The sequence below is a fragment of the Peromyscus californicus genome, unplaced genomic scaffold (genome assembly GCF_007827085.1).
Source record: "Peromyscus californicus insignis strain IS unplaced genomic scaffold, ASM782708v3 Scaffold_8__1_contigs__length_139910024, whole genome shotgun sequence".
Classification (NCBI taxonomy): domain Eukaryota; kingdom Metazoa; phylum Chordata; class Mammalia; order Rodentia; family Cricetidae; genus Peromyscus; species Peromyscus californicus.
This window is the reverse complement of record NW_026294606.1, coordinates 77,545,899-77,565,494: the sequence shown is the minus strand read 5'-3', so window position 1 is coordinate 77,565,494 and position 19,596 is coordinate 77,545,899. Positions and strand designations below refer to the sequence as shown.

The 19,596-nt window shown below is 38.4% G+C and overlaps 1 protein-coding gene across 17 annotated transcripts in view; it reads left to right on the top strand.

Moving 5' to 3' along the window:
* Positions 1-19,596, top strand: part of Znf438 (zinc finger protein 438) — a 144,933-nt gene that overhangs the window by 91,880 nt on the left and 33,457 nt on the right. For 15 of the 17 annotated variants that reach the window (XM_052727937.1, XM_052727950.1, XM_052727943.1 and 12 more), the window contains 2 exons: positions 14,389-14,456; positions 17,990-18,055. In XM_052727937.1, the coding sequence (XP_052583897.1) occupies positions 14,420-14,456; positions 17,990-18,055 (103 nt within the window). In that variant the 5' untranslated portion in view covers positions 14,389-14,419. The remainder of the gene's footprint in view (positions 1-14,388; positions 14,457-17,989; positions 18,056-19,596) is intronic. The other 2 variants (XM_052727953.1, XM_052727952.1) reach the window with 1 other exon arrangement.

The window sequence follows — 19,596 nt, the reverse complement described above, 5'->3', positions numbered from 1 at the left end:
TTTTTTAAGTATATTCTATAATTTTTAGTATTATTCATTTTTGAAATGGCAAAGATGTAATGAACATTTCTTTTACAATAATACTAGAAAATTTTACTGACATATTAGCACCCTGTTTTTAATTACTAATTTTTTTACAAAGTATTTATAACACACAGAATCCAATTTAATATTTTTTTCAACTAATGAGTTGAATATTATTTTTCTGTCCTTTTCCAAGTTGTAAAAACTGAAGACACAGTACAATAAGAAGAAATAGGAGCTAGAGAGGTGGCTCCAAGGTTAAGAGTACTTATTGCTCCTTCTGAGGACCTGGGTATGGTTCCCAGTATCCACATGGTAGGTCCAGGGAATTCAGTGCCTTCTTTTGCTCTCCGTGGACACCAGGCATGCATGTGGTACATATACATCCATGTGGGTAACATACATATGCACATAAAATAAAATAAATATTTTTTAAATGAAGACATAGCTTGCCCAGATTCAAATGTAGTGACTCAGTTAAGGGTGGTCATCTCCTCACTCACTCTATTGATCCAGTGAGTGTTAAATGTTTTGCACACAGGGGATTGGGCTGAATATGACCTTAAAAATCAAGCGTCAGTCCAGTGTTGTAGCATGTTTTTTTTGAACAGCAATCACGTATTTTTTTTTGAACAGCAATCATGTACCTCTGAGAAGACCATCTTAACAGGTCTGGGGAGTGGAGAAAAATATCATTTAAATGTAAAGAAATTCTTTACATTGAACTTCATACTAATATATATGCAACTATTGAGGAGAAAATACTAGTGTTAATGCAAACAGTAATATAAACTTTAAAAATTTTCCAAATAGATGAAAATTTATTATATAGATAAGTTTCAGCTTCTCTGATCCTTTAATACCAATTCATTGTGATTTGAATTTTTCTTTTTTCTTTTTTGATTTTTCAAGATATGGTTTCTCTGTGTAGCTTTGGAGCCTGTCTGGAACTCTCTCTGTAAACCAGTGGCCTCTAACTCACAGAGATCTGCCTGCCTCTGCCTCCTAAAGTACTGGGATTAAAGGCATGTGCCACCACTGCCCAGTGTGATTTGAAATTTTTATTTTTACTTTTTTTTCCCCCAGAATGGGGTTTGAACCAGGGGTGTTATGGGTGTTATGCATGTCAGGCAAGTACTTGAATAACATCTCCAGTTATTTGCTCTTTAAATAGGACAGATTAAGATAGGAACAAACATTGTTACAATTGAGTATCTGGGGAGTACTGTTATTAGTCAGAATTTTTTTTTGAGAGAGAGAGAGGGTTTCTCTGTGTAGTTTTGGTGCCTGTTCTGGATCTCACTCTGTACCCCAGGCTGGCCTTGAACTCACAGAAATCCACCTGATTCTGTCTCCTGTGTGCTGGGATTAAAGGCCTGTGCTACCACCACCCATAGTCAGGATTTTTTTTAATAATAGACCTTTATTATTTTAGCAAAATTAAACATCAAGATATTTAGATTCTCTTAATCTTGAGAAAACCTGAATTCCATCACTACTTAGGAGTTTGTGCTTTTAAAGCAATGAAATACAACACACACACTTTGAATAGGCAGTTGCTTATAAGGTTAAATAGCCTGCTACTCTTAGATTTTTACCCATCAGATATAAAACCATTTATCTTCTCAGAAATTGAACACATACATTATATTACATTTGTTGTTGATAACCTAAAGTTGGCAAATGCTCATTAGTGAGTGAATGCCCAATAAGTGGAATATTGTCACCAAACTGAAAGGAGCTCTATTGAAGAATGCAGACCAGGTGGAGCTGTCACCTGTGGACTCACTGACTATTCTAGCATCAAATCTGAAGTCTTGTAGGACTGTCACAGTGTTATACTTTAAAATCAAGAAGCATGAAATGACAACAGAATCAAACATGGAAGGTTTGTCAAAGGGTCAGCTGCCAATCAGGCTATATCTGTGGCATGTGCCAATTGTAGTAGACTATTATTTCAAGATGTATTACTTTTGTTTATGTTGCATTTGTTTAACTCTGTGAAACTGTGTTACTGTGCCTATTTAAAACACCTGATGGTCTAATAAAGAACTGAACGGCCAATAGCAAAGAAGGAGAAAGGATAGGTGGGGCTGGCAGGCAGAGAGAATAAATAGAAGGAGAAATCTGGGAGGAGAAAGAAGAAGAGAGGTGAAGGAGTGGAGGGATGAAGTAGTCAGAGAAGGAGGAGGTCTCCAGGTGTCAGCCACTCAGCTACACAGCAAGCCACGGAGTAAGAGTAAGATTTACAGAAGTAAGAACTGGAAAAGCCCAGAAGCAAAAGATAGATGGAATAATTTAAAGTTAAGTAAATCTGGCTAGAAATAAGCCAAGCTAAGGCCAGACATTCATAAGTAAGAATAAGGCTCCATGTGTGATTTATTTGGGAGCAGGGTGATGGGCCACCAAAAGAGCAAAAGCAAACAACAGCCAATGTGTAAAAAGGTCCTGGGCTCAATGCTACATGGCTGCAACCCTATCACTGAAGCAGATAAGGAGAAGGATCACACCTCTGAGGCTAGCCTCAACTACTTAGCAAGCTTCTGTCTCAAACAACAAACTAGGGAGGTGGTTCAAAGGTAGAATACATACCCAACATGTATAATGGCCCTCAGTTCAGTCCCAGCAGCAGGACACACACATTCTCAGAAGTTGCTGGTTTTAAGACACCAAAAGGCTCATTGCCTATTTTTATATTTCCAACTTAATACTCTCACATTTTAACATCTACTGGCCAAACTTATTATGACATTTATCCTGATGACAGCATGTCTATCCGGTGATGTATGATCTGTTTATTCCCTAGGAAATAGTTTTCTAGAAATGCTAATCTAGATGGACAGCTAAACTGAATCTTGTGGTCAGTGCCCATACAAACACAGGAGAGCATGCCACACAAACTCTTAGCATAAGCTAATGTCAACAACCTGTGAGGCATGAAACAAGAGATTATCTCTTCTGAGGTTCTCTATCTAAATTTCTTTTCAGGAAACTTGGCAAGGACGTGTAACAAAGACAAGCAGTGCCTACCTTAAAGTCCATCAATAAGAAGGAAATGGAAATTTTCCATTTCCAGCATCACCAAGTCACTTTCTCAGACTACCATTTCATCTGATTTTATGTTCAGTCAGCTCTCTTTAAACACTAGATAGTAACAGAGCAATTATATGTATGACTTATTAAACTCATTATGATAGATTTTTCTGTAACTGATGGTTTCACTGTTTTATTCTGATAGATTTTTCTACTTAAATATACTTTTCAGTTTTTCAAGTTTTTTAAAGAGCCAGATTATGATTTTCACAGATTTTTTTTTTATACCTTGAAGGAAGTGTGGAGGCTAGTGCTTTTCCATGGTTCCCCAAATGCATAGGACTTTCCTTATGTGAGGTTTGAAAACTACAGTCAGGTTTTACATTATTGTTTAATGCCTTTTTGCCTCTGCCATGTTTAATAATGAATTCTCATCCTATCTAATTATAAGATGTTACATTATAATATGGTCCAGTGTTTTTTTTAGTGTTAGTATACTAATTACAAAATATATTTATTTTTCAATTAAATTAACTGAAATCCAGCCATATTTTACACAGCAGCCAACTACAGCTCTCAAGTTTTCCACTCTAAATATCAACATGCTGGTGATACAGTTAAAGTTATTTTGAAGATCCAAAAAGCCAAAACAATCTTGAGTGAAAAGAACAAAGTTAGAGATTTGTACAAAATGTGACTTCAAAATATAATGAAAATTCTAGTGATCAGACAGATTTCTTTGTATTTGCATGACACGCAGTGGAGCTGAGGACTGTAAGAAACAATCCTGCCCATCTACAGTCAGTTTTCGAAAGAGGTGCTAACCACACACAGTGGAGGAAGGACAGTCTTCTCGATAGACAATGTTGGAACCATTGGACATTCATTGGCAGAAGAATGAAAATAGACTCCTTGAGGAAAAGACAAACAAAAAATTGGAAGAAATTAATAAATTCCTTAAAGAAAGCCAAGAAAATCATGAAAAAGCAATTAAACATGTGAAGGAAACAGTTTAAGACCTGAAAAGTGAAATAGAAACATTGAAGGGACACAAACAGAGGGAATGCTGGAAATAGAAAAACTGAGTAAACAAACAGAAAACACAGATGCAAGCAAACCAACAGAATACAAGAGATGGAAGAGAGAATCTATGGTGTAGAGGATACAATAGAGAAAATATATTCGTCAGTCAAAGAAAACACCAAAGCCAAAAAAGTCTTAACACAAAATGTCCAGGAAATCGGGGACACCATGAAAAGGCCAAAACTAAGAATAATAGGGATAGAAGGAGGAGAAGAATACTAACTCAAAGGCACAGAAAATATATTCAACAAAATCATAGAAGAAAACTTTTCCAACTTAAAGAAGTAAATACCTATGAAGATACAAGAAGCTTATAAAATATCAAATAGACTAGATCTCCAAAAAAGTCCCCTCACCACATAATAATTAAACCACTAAGCATACAGAATAAAGAAAGAATATTAAGAGCAGCAAAGGAAAAAGGCCAAGTGACTTATAAAGGCAGACCCATCAGAGTAACACCCAACTTCTCAAAGGAGTCTTTGAAAGCCAGAAGGTCCTGGACAAATGTAATGCAGACACTAAGAGATCATGGATGCCAACCTAGACTAATATACACAGCAAAACTTTCAGTCACCATAGACAGAGTGAGCAAGACATTCCAAGACAAAACAGATTTAAACAATACCTATCCACAAATCCAGCCCTACAGAAAGCACTCGAAGGAAAATTCCAACCTAAGGAAGTCAGATACACCCACGAAAACACAGGCAATAGATAACCCCACAGCAGTAGATCCCAAAGAAGAGAAATATACACACATTGCCACCAGAAGATAACAGGAATTGAAAATCACTGATCATTAATATCCCTTAATATCAGTGGACTTAATTCATCTATAAAAAAGACACAGGTTAACAGAATGGATACAAAATCAGGACCCATCCTTCTGCTGCATACAAGAAACACACCTCAACTTCAAAGACAGACACTACCTCAGAGTAAAAGAATGGGAAAATACTTTCCAATCAAATGGACTTAAGAAGCAAACTGGTGTAACTATCCTAATATCTAACAAAATAGACTTCAAACTAAAATCAATCAAAAGAGATTGAGAAGGACATTACATACTCATCACAGGAAAGATCCACCAAGATCAAGTTTCAGTTCTGAACATTTATGCCACAAATACAAAGGCACCCACACATATAAAAGAAATATTACTAAAGCTTAAATCACACATCAAACCCCACACATTAATAGTGGGAGACTTCACCCCACTTTCACCCCCTGGACAGATCGAATTCTGCCAGATTGAAACTAAACAGAGTAATAAGGGACTTAACTGATGTTACGACTCAAATGGACTTAATTGATATCTACAGAATATTCCACCCTAACAAAAAAGAATATACCTTCTTCTCAGCACCCCATGGAACCGTCTCTAAAATCGACCACATACTTGGTCACAAAGCAAATCTCAACAGATACAAAAAAAAAAAAAATGGAATAACCTCCTGTATTCTGTTGGACCACCATGGCTTAAAGTTAGATTTCAACAACAACAAAAATTACAGAAAGCCTGCAATCTCATGGAAACTGAATAATGCTCAACTGAATCACCAATGGGTCAAGGAAGAAATAAAGAAAGAAATTAAAGACTTCCTAGAATTCAATGAAAATGAATGTACTACAAACCCAAACTTATGGGACACTATGAAAGCAGTGCTAAGAGGAAAATTCATAGCACTAAATGCCCACATAAAGAAACTGGAGAAATCTCACACTAGTGACTTAGCAGCACACCTAAAAGCTCTGAAACAAAAAGAAGCTAACTCACCCAGGAAAATAGACTCCAGGAAATAATCAAATTGAGAGCTGAAATCAATAAAATAGAAACAAAGAGAACAATACAAAGAATCAATGAAACAAAGAGTTGGTTCTTTGAGAAAATCAATGAGATAGACAAGCCCTTATCCAAACTAACCAAAAGGCAGAGAGAATCCAAATTAACCAAATCAGAAATGAAAAGGGACACATAACAACAGACAATGAGGAAATCCAGAGAGTCATCAGGTCATACTTCACAAACCTGTACTCCACAAAATTGGAAAATCTGAAAGAAATGGACAATTTTCTGGATAGATACCACATACCAAAGTTAAATCAAGACCAGATAAACTATTTAAATTGACCAATAACCCCTAAGGAGATAGAAACAGTCATTAAAAGTCTCTCAACTAAAAAAAAGCCCGGTACCAGACAGTTTCAACACAGAATTCTACCAGATATTCAAAAAATACCAATACTCTTCACATTGTTCCACACAATAGAAACAGAAGGAAAGTTACCAAACTCCTTTTATGAGGTTACAGTTACTCTGGTTGCCAGGCCACACAAAAATGCAACAAAGAGAGAATTACAAAGAGGGAGGAAGGGAGAGAGGGAGGGAGGGAGGGAGGGAGAGAGAGAGAGAGAGAGAAAGAGAGAGAATTACAGACCAGTCTCCTTCATGAACATTGATGCAAAAATACTCAAAAGAATATTGGCAAACTGAACACATCAAAAAACAAATGACCACCATGATCAAGTAGGCTTCATCCCAGAGATGCAAAGATGATGCAACATATGAAAATCTATCAATGTAATACACCATATAAACAAACTGAAAGAAAAAAAACACATGATGATTTCATTAGATCCTGAAAAGGCCTTTGACAAAATTCAACACCCCTTCATAATAAAGGTCTTGGAGAGATCAGGAATATGAGGAACATATCTAAACATAATAAAAGCAATTTCCAGCAAGCCAACAGCCAACATCAAATTAAATGGAGAGAAACTCAAAGCAATGCCACTAAAATCAGAAACAAGACAAGGCTGTCCACTCTCCCCATACTTATTCAATATAGTACTTGAAGTTCTAGCTACAGCAATAAGACCACAAAAATAGATCAAGGGGATACAAATTGGAAAGGAAGAAGTCAGCCTTTTACTATTTGCAGATGATGTGATGGTATACATAAGTGACCCCAAAAATTCTACCAGGGAACTCCTACACCTGATATATACCTTCAGTAATATTGCAGGATACAAGATTAACTTAAAAAATTAGTAGCCCTCCTATATACAAATGATAAACAGGCTGAAGAAGAAATCAGAGAAATATTACCCTTTACAATAGCCACAAATAATATAAAATACCTTGGGGTAACTCTAACTAAGCAAGTGAAAGACCTGTATGACAAGAACTTTAAGTCTCTGAAGAAAGAAATTGAAGAAAATATCAGAAAATGGAAAGATCTCCCATGCTCATCGATAGGTAGGATTAACATAGTAAAAATGGCAATCTTACCAAAAGCAATCTATAGATTCAGTGCAATTCCCATCAAAATCCCAATACAGTTCTTCACAGACCTGGAAACAATAATACTAAGCTTCATTTGGGAAAAAATGGAAAACCCAGGATAGCTAAAAGAATACTGTACAACAAAGCCACCTCTGGAGGCATCACCATCCCTGACCTCAAGCTCTACTATAAAGCTATAGTAATAAAACACAGTTTAATATTGGCATAAAAACCGACTTGTGGGCCAATGGAATCAAATTGAAGACCCTGACATCAACCCACACACCTATGAACACCTGATTTTTGACAAAGAAGCCAAAACGTACGATGGAAAAAAGAAAGCATCTTCAACAAATGGTACTGGCATAACTGGATGTCAACATGTAGAAGATTGCAAATAGATCCATATCTATCGCCATGCACAAAACTCAAGTCCAAGTGGATCAAAGACCTCAACATACATCCAGTTACACTGAACTTGATAGAAGAGAAAATAGGAAGTATTCTTGAACGCATTGGCACAGGAGACCACTTCCTAAATATAACACCAGTAGCACAGACACTGAGAACAACAATTAATAAGTGGGACCTCCTGAAAATGAGAAGCTTCAGTAAGGCAAAGGACACAGTAAATAAGACAAAATGACAGCCTACAGAATGGGAAAAGATTTTCACCAACCCTACTTCTGACAGAGGGCTGATCTTCAAAATATATAAAGAACTCAAGAAACTAGACATCAATATAACAAACAATCCAATTAAAAAATGAGCTATAAAGCTGAACAGAGAATTCTCAAAGGAAGAATTTCAAATGGCCAAGAGACATTTAAGGAATTACTCAGCATCCTTAATCATCAGGGAGATGCAAATCAAAACGACTCTGAGATACCATCTTATACCTGTCAGAATGGCTAAGGTCAAAAGCACTGCAAACAGCTTATGTTGGAGAGGATGTGGAGCAAGGGGAACACTCCTCCACTGTTGGTGGGATTACAAACTTGTACAGCCACGTTGGAAATCAGTGTGGTATTTTCTCAGAAAATTGGGAATCAATCTTCCTCAGGACCCAGCTATACCACTTTTGGGCATATACCCAAGAAATGCTCAATCATACCACAGGGACACATGCTCAACTATGTTCATAGCAGCATTGTTTGTAATAGCCAGAACCTAGAAACAACCTAGATGCCCCTCAACTCAAGAATGGATTAAGAAAATGTGGTACATATACACAATGGAGTACTACTCAGCAGAGAAAAACAATGACATCATGAAATTTGCAGGCAAATGGATGGAACTAGAAAATATCATCCTGAGTGAGGTAACCCAGACTCAGAAGGACAAACATGGTATGTACCCACTCATAAGTGGATACTAGAAGTAAAGCAAAAGATAACCAGACAACAACCCACAACTCCAGAGAAGCTAGCTAACAAGGAAGATCCAAAGAGGGATGTATGGCTTGCCCTAGGAAGAGGAAATAGATGAGATCTCTATGAATGAACTGGGGGTGAGGGGTGAGCAATGGGGGGTAGGAGATGGTGGATGAGAACCTAAGGGAATGGAATGGTCGAGCTGGAACAGGGATGGAGTAGAAAAGCAATGAGAGAGATATCATGGAGATAGAAACCTGGTGCTAGGGAAGTTGTCAGGAATCCCCAAGGATGACCCCAGCTTGGACTACTAGAAATAGTGGAGAGGGTGCCTGAACTGAACTGGCTTGCCCCAGTGATCAGATCGGGGAATACCCTAACTGTCATCACAAAACTTTCCTCCAGTGATTAATGAAGGCAGATGCAGAGATCCACAGCCAAACACCAGGCAGAGCTCCAGGAGTCCAGTAGGAGAGAGAGGGGAGGGATTTTATGAGCAAGTACATCAGGATCATGATGGGGAAACCTGCAGAGATGACCAAACCAAACTAGTAGGAACTCATGAAAGTTGGATCAATGGCTGTGGAGCCTGCATGGGACTGGACTAGGCCCTCTGCATGGGAGACAATGTGTAGCTTGATCTGCTTGGGGGTCCCCCTGGCGGTAGAATCAGAATCCATCCCTGGTACATAAGGGGGTTTTTGGAGCCCACTACCTATGATCGGACACCTCCTGCAGCCTTGAGGCAGGGGAAAGGGCTTGGACTTGCCTTGACTGGATGTGCCTCGCCATGGCTGGCCTTGCCTTCCTGTGGAGGACAGTGGGAGGTAGGTTTGGGTGGGAGGATGTGGGGACAGGAGGAGGGAAGAGGGGATCTTTGATTGGTGTGTAAAATGAATGAAAAAAATTTCTTAATTAAAAAAAAGGAAAATAGACTCCTTGTTCTCAAAACCACTCAAAACTGATTGAAATTTTAAGTGTAAGATACGAAAGTATTAGCAGAAAACACAGAGAAATGTTTCAGGACTTTGGAGTGAACAACAGTTTTTTGGACAAGATCCTAAAGCCTAGGAAGCAAGCAAAATCAATTAATTGAATTGCATCAAACTAAAAAGCTTCTGCCAGCAAAGGAAATGTCAGAGTGAAAAGACAACCTGTACAAATGGTCCTCTTTTTCTAATATGTTGTTCTAAAACAGTAACTTGTGTTTTCTTCTGATTTCAAAGGTAGTAGTTGTTCATTAGTGAAACCAGTATGTAAATACAAAAAGAAAGTATTAAATTAGTGTAGTTTTTCTTATGTATATATTAAAAAAAGGAATGACATTGCTCCGTACCCAACCTTTTTAAGCAAAAATATCTTAATCACTTTTTATGTTTAAGTATTTTTTAAGAAACAGCCTTTAAAATAGTGTCATTCTTTTCAATGTCTGATTTCGTTGTACAGAATTGAGTTGGTTTCAAGACGATGTTTATGAAGTGATGTTGGATGCCATGATGATGCTGAGAGTAATTCCTAAAGTGGAGAGAAGGTGTAGCCCTGAGGAGTAATCCCTCTAAGCCTCCAGGAGTGCTGTGCACAACACAGCAAGTGCCTACCACACCAGCAGCACCTGGGCAACCCTCCCCTCACATCCAGCTGTTTCTGTATTTTTCACAACTCATACTTGTTTTTATTTTATGTGTATGGGTGTTTTGCCTGTGGTATGTCTGCATACCACTCATATGTCTGGTGCCTGTGGAGGCCAGAAAAGGGCATCGGATCCTCTGGAACTGGAGTTACAGATGGCAGTGAGCTGCCACACAGGTGCTGGGAATCCAGCCCAAACCCTCTTGGAGACCAAACAGTACTCAACCTCTGAGCCGTCTCTCCAACCTCATTAGGTGTAGTTGGAAGATATCTTGTGTCCCAGCCTGCCGGCGGTCTGGACATATCTCTCCCACTTGCATCCCCCAAGTAAACATACAGAGGCTTATATTAATTAAAACTGCTTGGCCATTAGTTCAGGCCTACCACTGACTAGCTCTTATACTTAAACTCAGCCCATGTTTGTTAATCTATATGTTGCCACGTGTTCCGTGGCTTTACCTGTGTGCCATTACATGCTGCTCCCTGGACGGCAGGCCAGTGTCTCCTGACTCAGCCTTTCTCTTCCCAGAATTCTCCTTGTCTGCTTACCCTGCCTATACTTCCTGCCGGGCTACTGGCCAATCAGCATTTTATTAAATCAGTGTACAAAAGCATTATCCCACAACATTTCCCCTTTTTTGTTTAATTAAAAAGGAAAGTTTTAACTTTAACATAGTAAAATTATATATAACAAAACAGTTATCAGGCAAGAATTACAGTTATAATATCTAGTCTATTTGTATTTGGCAAAATTAAAATATTTTATCTATCTTATATTTGTGAGTCTAAAGTTTCATATCTAATTTATCTCTTATCATACCCAGGGAAGATCATAATTATAACTATCTAGTCTTCAACTATATCAAAGACCTCAGAAGGATATAATATTACCTAAGTAAATAGGGAAGAGCTTTGTGAGCATCTTCCAAAAATTTAGAATGACAGAGACAGCTACCTGCCTGGACAGTCATTCACAGTTCCTCTGCAACTTTGGGGCATCCATCTTCAGCCATATAGGCCTAGAGTCTCTCAGTCTCTTCTCTCTGTGTCCTCTAGAATTTCTGGCAGTTTCTTCTACAAAGCAGGAACCTGAAAAACCATCTCGCCTTGCAAAGTTTGGTGGTCATCTTCCTATGAGTCCTGCATGTTCAGTTGATACAACATTTTGTCAAGCAGTCCAGTCAAAAACAGTTTCTTGCCCAAATGGCTATTTTTGCCAAAAAGAAGACAAACTCCATATGGAGTGTCTTTGATGCCCATCCTCCTCTCTGAAGTAAATCTATCCTGCCAGGAGCATATGTGTCTCATTGTCCAGGAAAGTCTAAGCAGAGGAACCTCGGATGACTGTCCAGGCAGCTGGATGTTTCTGTCAACTCACATTTTTTTGGAAGTCGCTTGTTTGCACTTCCTGTTTTACTAGGTAATATTATTTCCTTCTTGGGTCTCTGATGGAGTTAAAGATTAGATAGTTGTAGTAACAATTTTCTTTGTTAAGAAATTCAGAAAAGAAACTAAGAGGTGTTAATTATATGTTTGAAAGATATCATAAGATAGTTTTCTGTTGATAATACAAGTTAGGATAAACAGTGAATTAGGTACATTTTGGACTTACCAAAATAGGATAAATAATGGAATATTTTCTCTGAATTTGTCAAATGCAAATGGACTAGACATTGTTGATGTATTTATTGCTTATATATATTGTATATAGTTATTATACTTATTGTATATAGTTTTTCTTATGTTAGTTATAACTTTTTTATTAGACAAAAAAAGGGGAAATGTGATATTTTATTTGTGCTGAAATGTGGTGATATTTTATTTGTATATTAATAAATAAAGTTTGCCTGGAGATCAGAGGAAATAGCAAGCCATTAAGTAAACACAAGAGTCAAGCAGTGGTAGCACACGCCCTTAATCCAAACACTTGGCAAGCAGGGTCTCTGTGTGTTCAAGGCCATACTAGGGAACATAGTGACACACACCTTTAATCCCAGTACCAACCATAGAGACCTGGAGGTCTGTACAGACAGGGAGTGAGGTAGCTGGGCTAAGGAGCCAATGAGAGGGCAGAACAGCAAGGCAATAAAAGCATGGGTAGACATGAAGTCATGGCATTTTGGAAGTTGCAGAGCTGGTGAGGTAAGGTTGGTTGGTGGCTCTCACTATTTCCCTGATCTTGAAGGCTTTCACCCCTATATTTGGCTCCGTGTTTTTTATTTAATAAGACCGCCTAGAAATTTGACTACAGTTAGGATCTGTTTTTATGAACTAATTTCTGGTGTCTTTGAAAGATTTGATTATCTGTTCCATCCTTATTTTTTATCTAGAACTTAATATGTAGACCAGGCTGGCCTTGAACTTACAGAGATATGCCTGCCTCTGCCTTCTAAGTGCTGGAATTAAATGCGTGTAGCACCACATGGGCCAAAATTCTAATTTTGAGGATGTAAAATAGAAATGTGACTGTGTTTGAATAAAAAAAGACAATTAAGATCTTTGGAAAAATAATGCCCAATATTTTTATAAGCTTTTAGGTACAGATGTTTTTCTAAGTAATATCAACATCAAAAACCACTGAGTTCAAGACTGATGAAACTTTCCACTTAAAAAAAAAAAAGTTGTAAGCCACAGCTGCATAGTGAGACCCTGTCTCAAAATAACAATAATAACATGTTTTATATTCCAGGTTTTTTTAGACAGGCTGTCATGTAGCCCAGGCTGGCTTTGAATTTCTCATCTTCCTGCTTCCAGCCTCAAGTGCTAGGATTTACAGGCATGAACTTCCATGCCTTGCTTCAAAAATAGTTTTTAAGCTGCGTTTATAGCTGAACATGTTGTTCATACTTGGGAGACTGAGGCACAGACATTTCTGTGAGTTCCAGGCCAGACTGGGCTACAAAGTAAAAACTTGTCTCAAATAAACAGATGAATTAGTTGCCTATAATTAATTAAAGCTGCATCTATACAGAACATGTAGTGACTTTTTTATTTTATTATTCCCTAAACAAGCAGCATGTCCAACCCTTGGATGTTGTGACATGACTCTTTCATCTACAGATGTGTTTGACCACATTCATAGCTAGGCCTCAGGTTGGATACACCCATATACCAGTATCTATTTATATATCATTTACATTGTACCCAAGTAGTGGAGTAATCTAGAAATTATTTAAAGCATACAAGAGAATGTATATGGATTATGTGCAAATAGCATACCAGAATCCTGACTTCTGATCTCTGAGAGGTTCCCAGTACCAAGTCTCATGAATACTGAGTTGCTGGTCAATGTATAACAATTTGGAAATTTGCTAACCTAAAAAGGAAAACTTATAATTCCATGACCAAGCACAGTGCAGACACATATGCTAATTTGCCACCATGTGCGTTCCTATATGACTATAATATTGGCATCTGTCTTTTAGTGTGATTGTATCAGCATTTCTTATGCTCCTCCAATAGGTTTCATATTCTTTTTACATTGGTGAGACTATATTCTATCAAGTGACTGTATTAGACTTACGTTGTTCTTGCAGCTTATGATTTATATTTTAGTACTTGTTTTAGTATTTTAGTTGTCAGCACTTATAATTTATTTTAGTAATTATTGTTTAAACAATATGTGTGAAGTACAGTTATCAGGCAGGGCATTTTCAGAGACTCTGCACTTGGCTTATTTCTATTTGACTGTGACAACAGAGGTGTAGGTAGACCCTCATACCACATCATAGCATCCTTCCCCAAGTCCAGTCCAGTCCAGTATATTTGGCAAAATCCTATCATAGAAAAATGAACAGAAAATACATGCAACGATTAGTAGCTTAAGACCCATTTCTTAACACTCATTTAGTTATAAATAAGGAAAACATTTTTCAAAAGCTCTTATAATTCATATTTTACTGTGTATTAACATAATATCTCAACAATTCTCTAATTCTTTGTTCTTGAATATTTTAGGAAAGTTACTGTTCAAGTCACATACATCATAATGCGGAATTCTTCATCAGTACCACCAAAAGATCAAGGTAAGACAAGCCATACTGCAGAAGATGCCACTGTACACATTATAATATAGAAATTTTAGTTGATATATTTATGCCTCCACCTTCTAGTCATGAGGTGACTAGCATGACCACTGTGCTTGGTCATGCATATTTCCTAGAATTAAAAGCAATACCTCCAATTACATATAAAAGTTCATTGCCTTTGATAAATTAATCAAGTAAATATGGATTCCCAGGTTGCCAGGACATTATAAGGATCTGTCTCCTTTCCTAGTTTGAAAGGCCCCTAGAGCAAGCCAGCTCATTCCATGCAGAACTGAGAGGCCAGCCCACCACTGCCAGTTAGCTGGAGGTAATAGATGTCATTGGGATTATGGATGTGGCTTCACTGGCAGAATGACCCAGGTATCTTAATAAGTATTACATTCATGCCTCATACATATTTACATTCATATAATCAAGGACACACATATGTAGAGAGATGATGTTTGCTTATATGTTTACCTGTTTTATCTCATACCATCAAAATGAAATCCATAAGAAAAATTAATTTCCCTTTATGAAACCTATGAAAATATATATACCATAATTTTTAAATTACTTCTTTTATTTTTGAGAGTATAAAATAATTACATCTTTTTCCCCCTTCCCTTCCCTCTAAAGTCTTCTATATACCCCTCCTTGAACTCTTTCAAATTCATGGCCTCTTTTTTTCATTAATTGTCATTACATGCATATATATGTATATTCCTAAATACAGTCTCAGTCTGTATGATATTATGTGTATGTGCAAATTGAGGGCTGACAGTTTGGTATTGGATAATTGGTCTGCTTTTCCATGGGGAAGACTATTTCTCCCACTTGGCATGTGTATTGCTGTTGTCCTTGTTTAGCTCATATTTGCATGGCCATGTTGATGAGACTTTATGGGCATAGCTTCTAACAATCACTAGCAGACACAGTCTCACAGCAAACTGCCTTGTACTTTGGTTCTTACATCTTCTTACCCCCTCTTCTTATACAGTGTTCTACAATTCTTCTACAATGTTCCCTGAACCTTAGGTGCAGGAATGTTTTGTAGATGTATCCATTGGAACTGGGCTCCACAACTCTTGCATTTTGATTGGCTGCAGTTTTCTGTAGTGGGCTTTGTCTAGCTAAAGTTTCCTTAATGAGTAAAAACTACATTTACTTTGAGTATTAAGACAAATGTTTAGATTGTTGCTAGGGATTATACTGGTTTAGTAAAGTAGTGGTTGTAAGTTCTCTTCCAATATCTATGATTTTACTAGCACTGAGTAGTTTGCTAGGTTTCCAGTAACAGGCATGGTTTCCCTCTTGTTGAGCAATTTGAGAGCTGTTGGTTACTGCCAAGGTCCGCACGCCACTACTGCACCCAGTAGTTATTGTAACATGCTGGACATTGATGTGGTTCTTAAGTGTCATAGCTGTGTAGCACTGTTGCTTGCTTCCCTCCTGTGGAAACTTGTGTGGTACCTTCTGATGCCGTGAAAGCTAGTCCTCAGGGAAGAAGCATTCAGGTCAGTTCCAGCTCAGAGGTCTCTGGGTCCTGTTTCTGAATGCATGGTGTCTTCAGCAATCTGGAATTACCTTCTACCTCTAGGGGTGGCAACCAAGGGCAATAGCAATAGGCTGTATATTTAAGGAATCTCTTGGACAGTGCTGGCTAACTTATCAAAAATAAGTGCATCTCATGTATGGTATTAGGTTTTTGTTAGGTGGTCTTTGGCTCTTGGAGGGAGCATTGTCAGCCCAAATGAGTAAAGTTCATTAAAACTTCATATGTATGTTTATAGAAAGAATTACATTATTATAGGTTTTTTAAGTAAACAGTCAGTAGTATGATTCCTTATGACTTATGTGATTTCTTATTCCTTAGACATCCTTGTTGTTTTTCTGAGTCTATTAAGATGATCATGTGATTTTTGTCTTTAAGTACATTTATTTAGTTTATTACATTTATAGACTCGTATAGGTTGAAATATCCCTGCATTTCATGGATAAAACCAACTTAGTCATGGTGTATAATCTTTCTTATATGTCTGTATTTGTAAGTACTTTATTGAGCATTTTTGAGTCTATGTTCACCATTGACATTGTTGTTTTCATTTTAGGTTGTGTTTTTGCCTGTTTTTTTGTTTTTGTTTTTTTTGTTGTTGTTGTGTTTAGAATGATACTGGCTATGTAGAAGGAGTTTGGGAATACTCCTGTTTCTGTTTTTTGTTTGTTTTATTTTGTTTTGTTTTCTTAATAGTTTAAGAAGGACTGGCTATAGGTCTTCCTTGAAAGTCTGGTAGAGTTCTGCTGTGAATCTATTTAGTCCTGGACTTCTTATAGCTGGACGGCTTTTTATTGCTATTTCAATCTCCTCATTTGTTATGGGTATGTTTAGGTTGTTAACTTCTTGGTTTAATTATGGTGGTTTTGCTGAATCTATAAGTTCATCCATTTCTTTTAGATTTTTCAGCTTAATGGGGTACAGGTTTTTAAAGTATTCCCTTATAATATTCTGAATATCTTTGATGTCTGTTGTAATATTTCCCTGTTCATTCTGGTTCTGGCCCCACCCCACTCCCACCCCACCCTTTTTTTTTTCTTTATTGCTTAATTGGGCCAAGGATCTGTCCATCTTGTTTATCTTCACAAAGAAACAGATCTGAGATTCATTGATTCTTGGTATTATTTTCTTTGTTTCTATTTCATTAATCTCTGCCCTAATTTTTATTATTTCTTGCTGTCCACTGGGTTTGGTTTAGTTTGTTCTTGTTTTTTTCAAATTTTTGAGTTGCACCATCACACCATTTATTTGTGCTGTCTTTTTTTTTTTTTTTTTTAAATGTAGGCACTTAGAGCTATAAATTTCCCTCATAGGACTGCTTTCGGTGGTCTTGTTGTTTTGTGTTTTCAGTTTCATTTAATTCCAGAACATTTTTATTTCTTTCTTGATTTCTTTGACCCACTCATCATTCAGTAATGAACTGTTTAATCTCCATGAGTTTGTGTATTTGCTACAGATGTATTTGTAAGCCCCTTGAGGGAATTAGGTAGCCAGACCCTGCAACTGAGGACCTCCAACTGTCAGGCTCCGCCCACAGAACCCTTTAATGACCATAACGGCCAGACCCAACCCCTCAAAACACGGACAACAAGCTGTACTCTACAGAGTGAAAAGCCCAAGATCAGGTCACAAAGCCCCACCAATTCCTGAGCTTGCCCCAAGATCAGACAACAGGCCACCCTGGAAAGTTCTGTCCCCAAGAAACTCTATATAAAATCTGCCTCCTGCTCAGTTCCCTGCTGCTTCTTGCTCTAGCAGAGGCAGCCACCCTCCTGTGTCTTTCCCAATAAATCTCTTTTGTGAAGTTTGTTGTACAGTGTGACTTTGTGGTATTCCTTGGCTCCTGACTGCCAGGATACCTTTCCCCCCAGAGCTGTAACACTTGCATTTGGTGCTGTGACTCAGATAGGTTCTCCTGGTACTTGTGCTCCCCACATGGTCTGAGCCTCACTGGGATCCTATCCCTCCTCTCTAGTCCACCCACAACAGACTCGTTCTGGCTCACTGATTGCTCAGCATCCCATCCACCAGCAGCAATTTGGTAAGTTTCCTCTTTGGTCAGTGTAAATGCTTCCCTGAGTCCGAGGAAGTGACTGTTGAAGGTCCCACACCCCTCTGGTACTCTTGGAGATGGAGGTACCCCAGCCATGGTCTTTAAGGTTGTGGCTGGCCCGTTTCACCTGATCCCATTGCCCCATCCTTAGAGCTGCAGTCCTGAAGTTTCCTTAGGCCAAGCTGGCCTATTGCACCCCTTTCCTGCCCCCTTCTCCCACCTTCCCTTTGAAGCTGTCCGTAATCCCAGTTTCTCTAGGCCCTCATGGTTTTGTGACTCCATTCTCCAACCCTTTCCTGTGGTTGAGGCCTCATTCTAGAGCTCAGGTTTTCATTGCCTTCTGGCAAGCCTTCAGGCTTATTGAAAGCCCTGGTACCAAGTGCTGAGTCACCTCTTCAGGCTGTTAGCCCTGACCCACGTTGAGTGAGGTGACAGCCCTCCCTCTAAAAAGCTTGGTACTCGTTTGGTCCTCCCTGAGTCCTGGTACTCGTTTGGTCCTCCCTGAGTCCTGGGTATGCTCATGACTACAGGCTGCAGTGATATTTTTTCTCTTGCCCTCTCTCTCATGCATGGGAACCATGCCTTCTGTATGTTGTCCTTCCCCCTGGGATACCATTTAGAAAACCTCAAGCCTGTACACCTGGTGCCCAACCTGAAGGGCCCTAAACTTGTTTGCCTTTGCAATCAAATTTGGCCTCAATACCCCTTAGATAATCAGTCCAAATGCTGCCTTATGGCACCCTAGATTCCCAATACTATTCAGGACCTTTGCAAATACTGCAAGAGGTTCAAGCTTACTCTTTTCTCCGCTCTAAGCCATTTGTTTTTGACTGGTCTTACACACACACACACACACACACACACACACATAAACACACACTGCATATATGTCTGTCTTTTAAGTTACAGCTGATGGATCTGTAAGTTTGTTGCAAAGTGGGAGTTCAGAGCAGGACCTAGCAAGGGGGTGGGGAAAGCAAAGAAGTAGGCCAGTTGCAACAACCGTGCTATACACACCCTGCACACGCTCCTCACTGGCTAGTGCATCTCTCAGCTCCCTCATGCATCATCCTCTGTCTGTAGCCAGGGCTCAAAAATTTCCTGTCTCTGAACCTTCTCTCAGCTTGCTGGATTCAGTTTTATAGGAATTCAGGTGTCTTTTAGGTATGAGTGGCATTAGACTGTTATTTTATGCTGTCCGACTTCAATTAAAGCTGGCTCTGGAGGTAAGGTATGGTTTCCCCCTCCTCTAGGCCCAGGCATGCTTGTTAAAAGGTTTTCTCCAAAATCTCTGTCCCATATCAGGCAAGCCACCTGACTATGTAACAGAGAAAGGAAAGAAAAACAAAATAAAGGGACAGACTATTCCCAACGGGGACTATTGCTTATATAGTCACTTCATATTCTCTTGGTTTTAGTTTTAACTGTCTAAAACTTTTGCTAAGATATAAATCTTATCTCAGGATTTGCAAGACTATTGTGTAAATTCTCTGTACCTCAAGATTCGTAGGCATATTGGGTATGGTTAA